The sequence below is a fragment of the Plecotus auritus genome (assembly GCF_963455305.1).
Source record: "Plecotus auritus genome assembly, chromosome: 1".
In the NCBI taxonomy this organism is placed as follows: Eukaryota; Metazoa; Chordata; class Mammalia; order Chiroptera; family Vespertilionidae; genus Plecotus; species Plecotus auritus.
The window spans coordinates 44,511,013-44,527,797 of NC_137770.1; the positions used below are offsets into that span (position 1 = coordinate 44,511,013).

General features: G+C 47.1%; 1 protein-coding gene across 1 annotated transcript in view; it reads left to right on the forward strand.

Moving 5' to 3' along the window:
• The window catches only part of NID2 (nidogen 2), a 63,091-nt gene that overhangs the window by 23,072 nt on the left and 23,234 nt on the right, over nt 1-16,785 (forward strand). Inside the window, 4 exon segments of the mRNA XM_080665962.1 lie at nt 4,700-4,849; nt 5,277-5,522; nt 6,880-7,080; nt 8,363-8,593. Of these exon segments, the coding sequence (XP_080522088.1) occupies nt 4,700-4,849; nt 5,277-5,522; nt 6,880-7,080; nt 8,363-8,593 (828 nt within the window).

Genomic DNA, 16,785 nt, shown 5'->3' on the forward strand with positions numbered 1-16,785 from the left:
ATTTGGGAAGTCACATTAGCCAGAAGCTTGGCTTTTCGGGCCCTGATAGAGAGGTGCACGTGGGATCACGTTTCTGGGTCCAGCTCTCGCCCTTCATCAAGGAAGGCAGCTGGCCTCTGGGCTTTGGGGTGCCTCCATTAAAGGGTCCTCACACTGCTTGCTTGTGGATCTGGGCCTAAGTGGGCCACAAGCACTGAGATGGACTTCTCAGCTGGCCAGGAGTGAATGCAAGAGCTTCCCTGAAATCCCACACGCCCCAGATGATCAACATTAATGAGCATTCTGTGGCTCAGAAGTGGAACGTGTCTGAATACCCTGAACATTATCATCAGTGGGGAGTAGCTGAGGCTCCGATTCCCAAGGCCCACCCATAGAGAATCTGAGGTGTGCTCTGGGAACTTGCCTTTTTAACAGGTACCCAGGTGATTCTGCTGCAATGCAGAATCCACAGGAGAAATGCAGCTCCCTCTGAATTGGTGAAATAGTGCCTGGGGGAGGGGATAAGTCCCTGTCAGAGCTGGCTTGGAACTTCCCTGCCCAAAGCTGCTGCTAGAACTGATCTCCCACAAACCTGCTCCTCAGTCTCCCTGTCTCTCCCCTCTCTGCTACCTCTCTCTCCCCTCTCCACATTAACCCTCTCTCCTCCCTCACCCTCCTTTCTCCCCGTTCTCTCTCTCCACTCCATCCACCAGCGGACCCTGTCAACTCCACCGTCAGATATTCCGGTCTGGTCCCTTCTCCTCCTCACCACCAGCACTTCCTGCTACTAAGGCACCACTCCTGCCCAAGGTTCCTGAAGTCAGATCATGTCACTCTTCTGCTGAAAACCCTCCGGCAGCTTTCCAGCTCACTCAGCCTGAAGTCCCATCCTCCCTGTGACCTACAGGTCCTGGGAGACCTGCAGGGTTACGCCTCTCCCTTCTCTCCTCTGTCCTCCCACAACCCCACCTGCCTGACAGGCAGGCTGTCCCGCCTCCACTGTCCCCTCCTCCAGGCCTCTGCCCAAAGGCCACCTTCTCCAGAGGCCTGACATTTAAAGGAGCAAATTCACCTTCCCCCTCTGGTCCTTCCCTGAGTTCAGTTTCTGCACAACTCTTGACACAGTCCTCCATACTAAGTAATTTACCTGTCTGTTGACTCCTGCCTAGGAGACTGTAAGCTCAGGACAGGAATACATTGTCTTTTTCCCTCCTGCTCTAGCCCTAATTCCTAGACCAGCACCAGGCCCATAGGGAGTGCTCAATAAATATTTGTTGAATTATTGAATGAAGATTGCAACAAGCATTTACTTTTCACCTAGCAAGCCGACCCTGTGTGAAGTGAGTATACCTGTGTGTGAAGGCAGGCATGGAAAAGGGGCCCCAAAAGCAAGCCTTACATGCCCCCTGATTAGGAGAACCTATTTGCGTGCCCTGGGGTGGCTGCCCTGGGGCTGGAAGGCTGAGCTTGTAACACAGTGCTTGGTTCAGTGAATTCCATCCTGAGAATGCACTATTCCTCACACACACCAGATTTCAAAAGACTCCCCATCAGGTTACCAATAACGAATTTAACCCATAGTTTGTCTCCTAATAGCCTTTCCTGGGAGCCTAACCATTATTTTTCTTTGTTAGAAAAATATAGCCTGCATGCCAGTCAGCTTAAATTTGCACAATTGTCTCTGTACGTTGCTGGCTGCATGGCTGTGCCTCTCTACCTATGTAAAAGCATGCCTGTAGCTAGTTTTTTAGTTAAAATTAATCTAATTCTCCATATCTGTAGTCCTCCTCCACCCCTTCTCTCCGTTTCGTAATCCACTCTGAGAATGGGAAATGGGTCAGAGAATGAGTCTTCACCAAGGAACAAACGGGGCATATCACACAGATCCATCATTTCCTTAATTTGGGGCAGAGCAGTGTTAGAGTTTGGTTTTATTTTGAACTGAATTTCCCGAAAATGACTACACTTTAGACCTGCATGAGATTGCTTTTTCACCTTGGGGCTCCGAGTATATTAATTTAGAAAACATGATTTCTGCAACGAGGTGTGAGAAGAGGTGTCATCCCGATTTCAGAGATGAGGAAACTGAGGGACGGCCTTTCCGTAGTTTCCCCCGGCCGTCTGAGCCATGCTGGGGTAAGTTCTAGGGCTTGGGACCCTCCGCCCCTGCCCCCACTCTTCCCTTGGGTGGCAGCTCGGCCAGTCCTTCCAGGTGCCACTCCCTTGCACTTAGTTGTAACTCTGAGCTGGAGAAAACAGACTTCGACACACCCAAGCCACATTCATTTCTTTTTACTTCAGCTGGGGTTTTATCTCCTTGCTTAAACCAAAGGTAGACAGTGATATATAGCTTCCCTCACAGGAGCCTCTTAGAATAATTTTTGTCATTCTGTCTTGAGTTTTTGTCACTTTTCTGTTTTAAAAACTGTTCAGGGTTAGTATGCCTCGTTTTTTATTTTTATCAGGCTGGGGTTTCTCAGCTGTGTCGTGCAGGCCCTGTCCCAAATCTTGAGTCACCAACTTCCTTCTCACTAGTTTCCCAGTCAGATGTTCCCCTGGAGTCAAGAGTCTGTGCTGCCACCCCCTCAGCTTGCTGCGTTCTCAGGAATCTGTAAGCAGCACTCAAGTGCTGTCCAAAAGCTCCTGCTGCTACTCTCACTTCCTCCTACCTGTGTTTTCCCAGGGTGCTGCGATACCCCTCAGATCATCTCTGCTGTCTTCTGCCATTAAGCCTGATGGCTCAAACCTTCCTTGCTGAAGCCTCTGCTGACCAGCCCCAGACCCTTGGTCAGATCCTTTACCCGGCTCTCATCATGAATGGACCAGGCTTCCCTGGAGGAGTAATAGAATCCTGGGCCAGACTTCCTGAGTTCAAACCCAGCTCTGCCACCTCCTGCCCCTGTGACTTCAGGAAAGTCACTTGAACCTGTACCTCAGCTTGTTCATCTATGAAACAGGGATCAAAATTGTCCCCTGCTCTATGGAAATTAAGAGTTCAAGTTCATAGGGTAGTGTCTGGCATACATTAAGCTCTAGTTCAGTGTTAACTTTGTTCGGCCTGGTGGATACAAGTCCTTATGGAACTACTAGTGGCCCAGAGCATGAAATTCATGCACAGGTAGGGTCCCTAGGCCTGGCCGGTAATCAGGGCTGATTGGGGCCTTCCGGCTGCCGGCCAGGGCCTTTCTTCACCCGGCTGCCAGCTGTTGGCTGGGGCCTTCCTACCCTGGCTGCGGGCTGCCACCTGCCAGGCGCCAGCCAGGGCCTTCCTTCCTCCAGCTGCCGGCTGGGGCCTTCCTTCATTCTGCGCCACCCCCTGGTGGTCAGCGCATGTCATAGCGAGTGAGCAGTCAAACTCCCAGTTGGTCCAACTCCAAGGGGACAATTTTCATATTAGCCTTTTATTATATAGGATATTGTGACATATACAGTACTATATCTTCCCCCCACTGGTTTCTTTGTTTCTGTTCTCTGCTGGAATACTGGGCAAATACTGATTCTTTTTTCATCATCTTGCTTCCCCTCTCATTCCCTCCTTTCTAGACCTAGACCTGGGACACAACTACCTAAACTAGGGTGTCCGTCTTCCCGGGAGCTGGCTCCTCACAGCAGCATCAGTCTAGCACTAGAGTTCTGTGCCTTCCCTGTTGGTCAGCGTGCTCCAGAGTCACCACCCAATACCAGCTCCTGGGGATGCACAGCCCCTTAGCCTCCTGGTGGCTATGCTTAGGATTGGCATCGTCCCGTGTCGGGGAGAAAGCCTTCTCTTGTCCATCAGTGCCCACCCCAGCCACACCCCACCCACTTGGCCATTTCCTTTATGTCAATGGTGTTTGCTCCAATTCCTTTGTTTCTTGGTCGCACTTGGAAGCTTGCTTTTACCCAGGTCTGCTGTGGCTTCCTAGGAGACCGTGGTGGTGGCCAGGCCGTACTATCGCATGAAGTCCTGCTTGTTTCCCAAGAAACCTTGCAAAGGCTCAGAGCGTTTAACAGCTGGATGGATTCCCAAGTCTTTCCCTCCATTTTCTCCCACACACTTTCCTTAAGGGAGCTGTGTGTTCTTTAAGGCCCTTCTCCTCAAAACAAACAAACAAAAACACATTTTCTTTTTCTGGGTAGTGAGACAAGATATAGGCTATTCTCTTTAAGGTCAGGGTCTCCTAAAAGAAGAGAAGAATGAACGGTTAGGCATAAAATGACATTTGTTTCTCTCTTTTGTCTTCCTCTCAGGGGATCATTACTATCAGGTTGAACCAAAATTGCTGATCTTTGGCCATGTTGGACCCCCAAGTTGGCAGTTTTGTACAGTTCATCCTAACACGTTCTTACTGGTGGGCTCTCTGTTACTCACTCCAAGCAGAGTGCGCAGCTCACGCGGGCTCACCAGCCTGGCAATGAGACCAGGTGGGAGCCCTCGGTGTCAGCAGCCATTCTTTCCAGAAGACCAAGCAAGTTAATCCCCGTGTTGAATGTTATTCCTGTCTCTTAAACATCAATACCCATGTGTTTGTTACAATCTAAACTGATGTTATGGAGCAGATACGGTGTCCACGATGAAGCTGGCAGCATCGAGGATCCTGGGATCGCCTAGTCCAGTGGTCGGCAAACTGCGGCTTGTGAGCCACATGCGGCTCGCGAGCTGCGGTTTGCTGCTCTGTTGACTAATGAGTTTGCCGACCACTGGCCGAGTCCTTTAATGCAGGTTTGTTTGACTTTCCAGATTTCTTGTATAGAACTCCCAACAAGGAGACCTGTGAACACAACCACCAAGCGTGCTCCCGGAACGCCTTCTGCACTGACTACGCCACCGGCTTCTGCTGCCACTGCCAGTCCCAGTTTAACGGAAATGGGGAGCACTGTCTGCCGAGAGGTGAGGCGTGCCGGCCTGATTGGGGCTGGGGGCTGCTCCGTGTCTATTTCTGCCGCTTGCTCATTTCTAGCTGCCACTGGGAGCTCTGTTTGTAGACCTTGTACCTCTGCTACCTGAACCGAAGCCCTAGCAACTCGCAGATGCTCAATGAATGTTTGAGGAATGAACATGTTTGGGCTAATGTCCCAATTCGAGGATTAGCCAGAAATGTTAATCCTTTTTGCCAGCTCATTAGAGTCAAAGTGGATGGGAGAGAGGGACGATGGGAGAAAAGAGATCGAAGACAGGTGTATTTCATACTGAGATGGATAATTGGTTGATTCAGGAATCATGAAAATGGCTAATGATTGAGTTTGGGGGGTTGCAGTGGAATGATGTTTTCTGTGGGCCCCTCCCCAGCCTGGATGATGATCTTGCTGTTTTTCAGGGGCACCTCATCGAGTCAATGGGAAGGTGAGCGGCCACCTCCTCGTGGATCACACCCCCGTGACCTTCACGGACGTGGACCTGCATGCTTACATTGTGAGCGATGATGGCAGAGCCTACACAGCCATCAGCCACATCCCACAGCCCGCCGCCCAGGCCCTTCTCCCCCTCACACCCATTGGAGGCCTGTTCGGCTGGCTCTTTGCTTTGGAGAAACCAGGCTTTGAGAACGGCTTCAGCTTCACAGGTGAGCAGGGCCTCTGAGAGGGCCGGTGGTCACCGTGGCTTTGGTGGCGTTGCTCCTGGGATTCTTACTCAGCGCAAGAGGATTTGCCTCTTCAGTGTCCCAGAGCCACAGGTGTGTGATTTCCTGTCTGGAGGGAACTGGGGATGGTTTGGCCTCACAGGACTGTTTTGAAAGACAGTGATTTCTTCTAAATGGCATCTACTCCAATTCCTTTGTGTTGGGTAGCACCAATGGCCCTCTTGTTTTAATGGGCAGAATAAGTGGGAGATGGAAGGAAGCGCTGCAGCATTGAGCTACCCTGGCCCACTGTGGCTTCCTCCAAGTTGTCCTGACAAATAGAATATTCCATTTGGAGCATTTGTGTCTTCTCGCCCCAATTTGTTGAAGCTTGTTGGTCAGGCTTTGTTTAATTGAGTTGTTATGCACAGATGGTAACAATAGGGCACCTGGAGATGACAGAACATCATGGGAAAGGGTGTGCCTTTCCTCTTCTCCCGCCCCCACCACTCCGACCTATAAGAGGAGAGACCAGAGCTTCTCAGACTTTATCCAGCACAGATCCCCTGGGGTCCTGGCGCAAATGCAGCTTCTCGCTCAGTAGGCTCGGGTGGGGTCTGATTTTGTTTTCCTAACAAGCTCCCAGGCAATGCTCATGCTGGTGGAAGGACCACCCTGTGGTAGCGAGAGTGCAAAGGATAATTTTTGGCTTCTCTGTTCTCCACCTGAGAAAGCTTGTTTCCTGGTAGATTTATCTTATTGCACATAAAGTGCTGAGAGAAAAGTACCCCCCCCCCACCTCCAGCTGTAGAGCCCAACAGCTATTAGAGGATCTTGCTCTTGACTAAAACCTTGAGTCAAAAGTAGATAAATATAATACAGTATACCCAGTTACATTTAAATTTCAGCTAACAATGAATAATTTTAATAACTTAATGTAAATATGCCCCAAATATTGTGTGGGACATGCTTATGCTAAAAACATATCCATTATTTATCTGAAATTGAAGTGTAACAGGGTATCCTGTTTTGTTTGTTCATTTGTTTTTGCTAATCTGGGCACCATTGGAAAGAGAAAGGTCAGTGATGTTTCCAGGAGTTTATTTCTCACAGAAAATAAGCTCCTACAAAAAGAGATGGTGTGAGATGTGGCAGGATAACAACACACTCTGTAAGAGAAAAGTTGAGGAGCTGATGTAATCGACAGCTGGCAGCACTTAGTCTTGGGTATCACGGGATCTCCTCAGGCCCCCTCGCCATCAGCAGTGGAAATTGGGAGGTGGACATATGCACTGGTAATTATTACTGGAACATGCAAGACCTCTTTTCATCTCTGTACTGACTTTTTCACCCCCTCCAGGTGCTACATTTGTCCATGACATGGAAGTTACTTTCTACCCAGGAAAGGAGAGGGTTCGAATCACTCAGGTTGCTGAGGGGCTTGACCCAGAGGACTATCTGATCATTAAGACCAACATTCAAGGCCAGGTGCCTTACATCCCAGCAGGTTTCACCGCCCACATGGCTCCCTACGAGGAGCTTTATCACTACTCGGACTCAGGTATGTGTAACCGGTCTTCACATCTGTAAAACGGGAATAGTACATATCTCCCAAGATACTTACGGAGATTAAGTGTTACTACATGGAATGTCCTTACACTAGTGCGTGGCACGTAAAATAAGATTAATATCATTATTATTATTTTTGTTGTTAATATCAAATTTATAGTGTAAGTGAGCACAGAGTGTCAGCTGCTATACGCAGGAATCTTAATGTTCCTACCCAATACTTTCAAATAATAATAATGTCATCAATAACAGCTTTGTCTTTGGGGATGGGTAGGGATGCTATAATTATATATAGTTTTTAATTGTTTTGTTCTCTGGGCCATGTCAAAACGTTGATTATTGGAATTTAGACTCATCCTATAACCTTATTTCAGCCTGCTTTAAAGTCACAGACAAGCTGCAGGGTTGTAAAATTAATGCCAGGTTTGGAGTCAGAAGATAGAAAAGCGTAGCCTGGATTTGCCACTTAAACTAGGTGGGGAAAAGGTCATCATCTGAGAGCCTGTTGTCTCATCTTTAGAATGAGAATAACCACACCTTTTCTGTCCACCTTACATGGGGGAGATGTGCAAAGCAAGGTCTTTGTAAAACACCCCCCGAATGCAGGATACTGCCAGTCACAGCTGCTGCCCTGCAACACGGCAATTTGCTTGGGTTGTGCCTTTCCTTGGCCCTTGCTCCTCTTCCTGCGTGAGGACTGGGCGCCGGGCAAGAGATGCAGGGAAGAGAATGGCTGCTGAGACCTGGACTGTACAAAGAATAGTGGGTGCCAGGTAACTGGCCTGCGCTCCCGACTTGGGACTCAGATTGAGAGAAGTGACCCCTTCCTTTCCCTGGGGCCCTTCAGACGTACTCAGGCGCAGGGGGTGGAAGCCATCACCCGTGTGATGTAGAGGACGGACTGGCTAAAATCGTGGGGTGTAGGGTCAGGTGGCCACGTGCCAGCCTTGCATCTTCGACTACTTCTTAACCACTATAAGGCTCTGCCCACAATCACAGGGCTCACCTCATGGGCTGGCACATAGTAGCACTTACTCTTCACATAGTGACAAGCAGTGACCAGACCTCCTCCCTCTCAGTACTTTGGCTCTGTGTCAGCTCAGGCTCTGGGGATTGCCTTGTAGGTTCCCGTGTAAAATCAGGAACTTCCCAAGCGAACATGTCCCAGGAATTAGATAAAAATCTATGTGTAGAAAAACATACTCTATGTGAAATTCTCTGTATTTAATATTTTTCAAATTTACCAGTTTGCCTGTATAATGTGTCTATTGCAGCTGTGACCTCCACAAGTTCCAGAGACTACTCTCTCACCTCTGGTGCCATCAACCGAACACTGTCCTACCACATCCAACAGAACATCACGTACCAGGCGTGCAGGCACGCCCCCAGAGCCCTGGGCACCCCCACCACCCGGCAGCTGACTGTGGACCGGGCCTTGGCCTTGTACAGTGATGAGGAAAGAGTGCTTAGATTTGCTGTGACCAGTCAAATTGGCCCTGTCGAAGGTATAGTTTCCTTTTTTGCTCATGGGCAAAATTACATGTAAGCTTTCTTAATACCTTTTTGAGTAGCCTCAGAATGATTCACAGAGGTTACTAAAGGTTGCTGTGCCAAGCTCTGTGTTATGTGCTGGATGTAAAGATGAATAAAGCAGGGTCCTGTCCTTGAGGTGGAGACAGAGGCAGAAATGGAATTTTTAGAACAATATCCTTGCCAAGCTCGGCAATAGAGCATCATATGTGAGGCTGGTTTGTAGCAACAATTATGAGCACCAACCTGTATTGGGGATACAACTGTGAACAAGATGGGGCCAGGTTAGGAGGCAGAGTGTTGCTGGCAGGTAGTTGTTATAATTGTGATAAGCATAGGGTGCTTTTAGCCTGGTCTGGAGGTTCAGGGAAGATGTCCCTAAGGAAGAGACAGTTTAGCTAAAACTTAAAGGTGGGACAAAAACCCAGTGCCCCCCCAAAAAACAAAACAAAATAGAACTGACATGTATGAAAAACCTACAGTTGACACCACACTTAATGAGGAAAGACTGGATGCTTTCTCTATAAGATCAGGAACAAGCCAAGGATGTTTGCTCTTCTATTCAGCATGGTTCTGTAAGTTCTAGCCAGGGCTATTAGTCAAGAAAATGAGACAGTGGAAAGGAAGAAGTAAAATGATCTCTATTCTTCTATAACATGTTCTTATATGTAGAAAATAATCTAAAGAATTCACATTAAAAAACTATTAGAACTAATAAGCAAGTTCAGCAAGGTTGCAGGATACAAGGTCAATATACAAAAATTAATTCTATTTCTATATAGTAGTAATGAGTAAAATGAAAGGAAGTTAAGGAAACAATTCCATTCCAAAAATAATAAAATACTTAGGGTTAAATTATAAATTTTTAAAAACATAATATGTCTACATTGAAACCTATAGAACATTTTTGAAAAAAATTGATGATTTGAATAAATGGGAAAGTATTCCATGTTCACAAATTTAAAAAACTTAGTATTGTAAAGATTGCAATACTTCTTAAATTGACCTATAGATTCAACACACTCCTGTCAGCTGGTTGTGTGTGTGTGTGTGTGTGTGTGTGTGTGTGTGTGTGTGTGTGTTTTGAGAAACTGACAAGTTGATCCTAAAATTCTTATGGAAATTTAAGGAACCCCCAAGAGCCAAAATCATCTTGAAAAAGAACAACAAAATTGGAGAATTCATACTTCCTGAGTGCAAAACTCAGAGTAATCAAGACATTGATCTGTATGTCTAGCCAGGTATAAGGCTAGACATACAGATCAATGGAACAGAATTGAGAGTCCAGCATACACACTTATATTTACTGTCAATTGCTTTTGACAAGGGTGCCAAACAGTTGGATGAGGAAGAAGACTAATCTTTTTTAACAAATGATTCTAGGACAATTACTGGATATCCACACATAAAAGAATGAAATTGGACCTCTACCTCACACCATGTACAAAAATTAACTCAAAATGGGTCAAACACCTAAATGTAAGAGCTCAAATGTAGAAAAAGACATGGGATGAATTTTCATGACCTTGAATTTGGCAATAGCTTCTAAGATAATGATATTAAAAAAGCACAAGCAACAAAAGAAAAAATATATAATTTGGATGTCATCAAAATTAACATTTGTGCTTCAGAGGACATTATCAAAAAAGAGAAAATATTTGCAAATCATATATTTAGTAAGGAATTTGAATCTAGAATAGATGAAGAACAGCTTAATAATGAAAAGAAATAATATAAGTAAAAGGTAGGCAAAAATTATGGATGGACATTTCTCCGAAGAAGATATGCAAATGTCCAATGAGCACATTAAAGGTGCTCAACATCATTCGTCATCAGGGAGATGAAAAATCAAATCCACAGTGTGATACTATTTTACATGAGTGGGAATGGATATGATTGAAAAACAGGTAAGTGTTGGGAAGGATGTGGAGAAATTGAAACCCTCATACATGGCTGGTGTGAGTGTAAAATGATTGTACTTACTATGGAAAACAGTCTAGCAGTTTCTCAAAAAATCAAACACAAACTTACAATTCAAGCAATTCTACTCGTAGCTATACATGCAAGAGAAATGAAAACTTTATGTCCCCACAAAAATTTGTACATGAATATTCATAACAGCATTATTCATAATAGCCAAAAGGTGGAAACAACCCCAATGCCCATCAATTGATGAAAGGATTTTTAAAATGTCATATATCCATACAGTGAAATATTATTAAACATAAAAAGAAATGAAGCTAATACACATTACAATATGGATGAGCTTTGAAAACATGCTGATGGTAACTAGTTAGGAAAGACAACATATTGCATGATTCCATTTATATAAAATGTCTGGAATAGGCAAATCCACAGAGAGAAGCAGATTAGTGGTTGCCTAGGGCTGAGGAAATAGTAGGGAAATAGGGAATTGGTAGCTAAAGGGTACAATCTTTCTTTCTGGGAGAGGGCAGATTAAAATGTTCTAAAATTAACTGTAGTCATGGATGGTTGCACAACTCTGTGAATATACTAAAAACTGTGTAATTGTGCATTTTATTATTTTTTCATTTTTTAAAATTTTCATTTGCATGGGATGTGCACTTCAGATGGGTGAATTGTATGGGAAGTGAATAATATCCTATATAATAAAGAGGTAATATGCAAATTGACCATCACTCCACCACACAAGATGGCCGCCCCCATGTGGACACAAGATGGCCTCCACAAGATGGCCGGCAGGGGAGGGAAGTTGTGGGCAATCAGGCCAGCAGGGGAGAGCAGTTGGGGTGGACTAGCCCTGCAGGGGAGGGCAGTTGGGGGTGACCAGGCCTGCAGGGGAGGGCAGTTGGGGGCAATTGGGCCGGCAGGGGAGGGCAGTTAGGGGGACCAGGCCTGCAGGAGAGGACAGTTAGGGTTGACCAGGCCCGCAGAGGAGGGAAGTTAGGGGTGACCTGGCCGGCAGGGGAGGGCAGTTAGGGGCAATCGGGCTGGTAGGAGAGCAGTTAGGCATCAATCAGGCTGGCAGGGGAGTGATTAGAGGGTGATCAGGCAGGCAGGCAGGTAAGCGGTTGGGAGCCAGCAGTCCTAGATTGTGAGAGGGATGTCCGACTGCCCGTTTAGGCCGATCTCACCTAAACAGGCAGTCGGACATCCCTCGAGGGGGTCCCAGATTGGAGAGGGTGCAGGCTGGGCTGAGGGACACACACCCCCTCCCCAGTGCACGAATTTCGTGCACCGGGCCTCTAGTCTTAATTTAAAAAAACAGTTGAGGGGGAAAAAGAACCATAACTCTAAAGCAGTGGTTCTCATACTTCAGTCAGCATTAACCTCACCTGTAATGCGTGATAAAAATGCAGATAAAAATGTTCTAGGCCCATCAAGGCATTAAAGGACATGAGGAATCTTACCTGCATATTGTTAAGTGAAAGAAGCCAGTCCAAAAAGGCTACATACTGTGTGAGTCTAACTATGTGATCTTCTAGAAATGGTAAAACTATAGAGATAGTAAAAAGATCAGTGGTTGCCAGGTGTTCAAGGGGAGGGGGAGGGAAGGAGAGTGAGGAATAGGTGGAGAACACCTATTCTGTACGCTTCTGTAGTGGTGGATACATGTCATTACACATTTGTCAAAACCTACAGAATGTACAACACAAAGAGTGAGCCTAACATAAATTGTGGACTGTAGTTAATAATAATCCTATCTAATAAAGACAGAATATGCAAACTGACCATCACTCCGTCACAAAGATGGCGGTGCCCATAGCCGCAAGATGGCGGCACTCAGTCCCCTCAGCCCCGAGGGAGTTGTCCTCTTAGCCCTTGCCATGGTGAGGGGCAAGCAGGCGCCTGCAGAGAGCAGACAACAGGACCCTGCTTGCCCCTCGCTGAGAGCAGACACCAGGGCCCTGCTTGTTCCTGGCTGCAGCAGCAAGCCAGAGAGCAGACAGGCAGGCCCCTGCAGAGGGCAGGCCCCTGCAGAGGGCAGACAGCAGGCCCCTGCAGAGAGCAGACACCAGGGCCCTGCTTGTCCCTGGCCGCTGCAGCGAGCCAGAGAGCAGATAGGCAGGCAGGTCCGCAGAGAGCAGAGAACCATGGGCAGCGGGCCTAAGCCATCAGTAGGACATCCCCTGAGGGCTCCCAGATTGGAGAGGGTGCAGGTCGGGCTGAGGGATCCATCCCCCACTCCCTCATGCCCTACCCCCCCACACACACACATGAATTTCATGCACTGGGCCTCTAGTATTACAATGTTTGTCTATCAGTCACAACCTCTGTACCACACTAATACAAGATGTTAATAATAGAACTGTGTGTGCAAATTGAAGCAGGAGGGGGTAGGGAATCTATACTTTCTGCTCAATTTTTTTTTAAACCTATTGTTCTAAACTGTTCTAAAAAATAAAGTCTACTAATTAACAACAACAACAAAAAGTTGTAGGCAAGCCTGAGGATGAGCCTGTGAAGTCGGGGAACTGTACAGATAGGAATTGACGTTGTCAGATCGGGGGGATTGGTCCGGCAGGGGAGGGCAGGGTTTTCATCCTGAAAACCAATAGGTACTGCTTCACTCTAGAATGCAAGAGGCGGGTGCGGAGAAAGAGAACGTCTCCTCACTCAGCTCCATATGGAGGCTGCTGAGCCCAGAATCGGTGCCTCAGAGAGGTGATTCTGTACCCGACGGGCCATTCTGTGAGCGGTCACTGGAGGGCAGGGCTCCTGGAGCCTCCTTGGTCTCAATATGCAAGTGTCACTTCAGCAAATAACAGGAGATTCAGGTCAGAGGACAAGACTCTTCTAGGAGGCAGAGGTGACTTGAAATGAGAGTCCTGAGTTTGCTGGCTTGGGTGGGAGGTCGGTTTGGTTTTAGGGAACTTAGATGGGGCCCAGGTGTTGGGTGTCCAGCGATGGGATTATAAGGTAGTGAATTGAGAGCATGCCAGTGTCACTTGATTTTGGAGAAATATGCACCTCAGAGGGATGGAAAATTGCCGATTCCTCATGGAGAGACTGAAACAAAAACAACTGGGGAAACATTCTTCACCTTTGAGTGTCCAGCCCAGCCCTTTGCTGGGGTGTAGGCGTTCGATCTGTGAGAACAGTGATGAGTGGAAAGAGCCTCCCAGGCCACAGAGGCCCATTCCGACTCCAGGATCGTTTAGGGAAGAGATAGATCTCTGGTGTGTTTTTCCTAGAGACACACCAAGTAGGAGCCACAAAGGATCAGAGAAATCCCGCACACTGGCAGGTACAAGTTGCTAATTTGTCTTCAGAATTGTGTATGATTTTTCCCTTCCGCACCACGTCTAATAATAACAGGAGTGATAGCAAAGGATGGTTTACTTGGTGCCAAACACTGAGTACCCTCACGAATTAACTCGTGTAATCTCCACTACAACTTCAACCCAGTCGGGAGACTATCACCCCGTTTTCCAGACTGAGTGGAGACATGAAGTAATTTGCTGGGTCACAGCTAGAAAGGGGGGAGCTGGACTCAAACCCTGGCACCGGCTCCAGAGCCCCCTCTCCACTCCCCAGAGCCTGCCCCTCCACCTGGCCTCGCTGGCCTCTCTGGCCTCCAGGCTGCCTCTAATTTAGACCAACTTTTACAAGAGGGAATGCATATTTTAACCCTTAATGTTTGCACCCTGCTTCATCCACCCGCACAGAAAACAGCGGTACTGTTTATTCTCTCCAAATAGGAAAAAACCGGGCAGAGGGGATGTTGGCGGGGTGGGGCTAGGGTGGGGGGAACAAAAGAAAAAGATAAACAAAAAGAAAACCTCCCTTCTCAGTGCATAGCATCTTAAGAATTTCCCACTTTTTCCAGAGGGAACGACGATCTGGTTGGAAAGTCTGTGGACCAGTCCAGCTGCCCCTGATGTGGGAGCCCCTGGCTCCCCAGGGGTCCAGGAGGGGTGCTGTGGTCTCCTGCTGAGTGCTGCAGCCACTAGCCCACGCCTTCAGTGTGGGCTGGCTGTCTCCTGCCCTGGCTCCCCTTTGGGGCTCCATCTGGCGAGTCGAGGAGACTTTGGGCAGAGGGCCCCGCACTGAAGCTGAACAGGCTGTTCCTTTAAGGAAAACCGCTCTTCCCTTCTTGATTAAATGAGAAAATGAGTTCCAGATCCCCTGTCAGAGTCAAGCTGTTTAAGAGGGTGAGGGTGAAATAGAAAATGTCTTAAGAAGGGCACCGCTATTCTTTGCTTACTATAATAGGAGACAAGCTAACACGCCATGGGGAATGAATAGCCATGTGGTTTTAGAGATGTGCTTTTAAAATAATGCTTCTGAAAACCAAATTTAGTAAACGGGGCCCTGTGCACAGAAGGGCTTTAACACTTGGTTTAATGCTCTGCTGTTGTCTTCTGGAAGCGTTTATTAATTTTGAGCAAAGGGCTCCACGTTTTCGTTAGTTATATGGCCAGTCTTATCTGTGATGTATATTTTATTTTAAATCAGTTTTATGTAATTGTGGGCATTTTTCCTGAATTTCAGGTAGGCCGGTGTATCCTGTCCAAGTTTGCAAGTCAACTTTTATGCTGCTTTTTTTTCTCTTTATACGCCTAGGAAGGGTGTAAGCTCTTACATACTCACTGATCTTTGCTGGGATGTGCCAGGGTGAAAATGTGATGCTGGAAAGCACTGAACAAGAAGGCCAAGCATGGATATTTATAAATTAAAACATTTCAAAGCGCACATTCCCCTTTGGCTGGGTAGGCTAGGCATTTTGTAAAGTATCTTCTTCTAAAATGGAGAAATAATCATGGGGGAGAATTGGGTTCTTGTCTCACACGGGGCCTCCGGTGAGGACATAACCCTGTCGTTGTTAACTGAAACACAGGCTGGGACTGACTCAGGAACTTGGTCTACACTATTATGATAACCCAGCAACCACAGCCCCAGTGCTGGGCTTCCGTCCCATCTGCCAAGAGATCCGGAGGGAGGGATGATGGGCGTCCAAGGATGTCTGCATGATTTGGGGTCTAGGCTTATGCTGGCAAGCTTAAGTTCATCAGGTTTAAAAAATGCTGGAGTCATTTGTTGGTCCTCTTCTCTTGGCAAAGTTGCTGTTACTCTGGCCAGTGTCATTGAGGTGAACCAAGGAGAAATCCATGGCCTTCCTCTCCTCTCTCTCTCTTTTTTTTTTTTTTTCAGGCCATAATATGGGAATCACTACCATGAAGATATTCTACTGCAGGAACACACTGTAGTGTTTCTTATAAAGCAGATGGTGGGACTTCACCAGAAAGCAAGGGGGTCCCATCAGGGACTCAGCCAAGGCATCCCAGTTCACAGCAGAAAACTGGGAGAGTCCTAGTGTAGGCAGTGGGGCCAGGACTGGGTTGGTGGCCAGACATCCTGAAGGACTGGGAGGAAGTCCAGTCTGTGGGGCAGGTGATAGCAGCAAGCACTTGGGTCCAGACTAGGTGGGACTGCCACAGTCTGTCTACGGTGCCAAGATGCTGGTTTCTGGGGAAGTGAGGGAGCTGTTAAGAGCAAGACAAGACATGGAGTGTACTAAGCTGGCTGTCAAGACAGGGAATCAGGCATAGAAATCCAAGACAGAAGCCCAAGTTAGGATGACTTAGAGGGAGCCCCAGTGGTAGCAGAGATGGCTTGATGTAGAACCTGGGAGATTTGGGTCAGGCTCCTGAAATCTTTCAAATCTAAGTCCAGAATTAATTCTAGGGATTGAGACAAAGATAAAACTTTAAGTGAGGAGGAAGAAGGAACACAGTCACTGGGAACTGGGTAGGCCTGCCTGGGAGAGTCACTTTTCACATGCATTGTGTTGGATTTTCTTTATTTTCTTCAGCGGTTCTAGCAGATAGAAGCATTATTTGTGTTCTTGTTTTATTTTATTTTATTTATTAAATATATTTTTATTGATTTCATAGAGGGAGAGAGAGATAGAAGCATCAATGATGAGAGAGAATCATTGATCAGCCGCCACCTGCATGCCCCACACTGGGGATGATTGAGCCTGCAACCCAGGCATGTGCCCTGACCAGGAATTGAACCCTGACCTCCTGGTTCATAAGTCAATGCTCAACTACTGAGCCACGTCAGCCAGGCTGTGTTCTCATTTTATACTGGAGGAACCAGAAGTAAATGGAAGTGCCCATGGTTAATGGATTCATCCCATCTGGGTGTTTGGGTCCCTCTCCAACACTATCATCTTTGT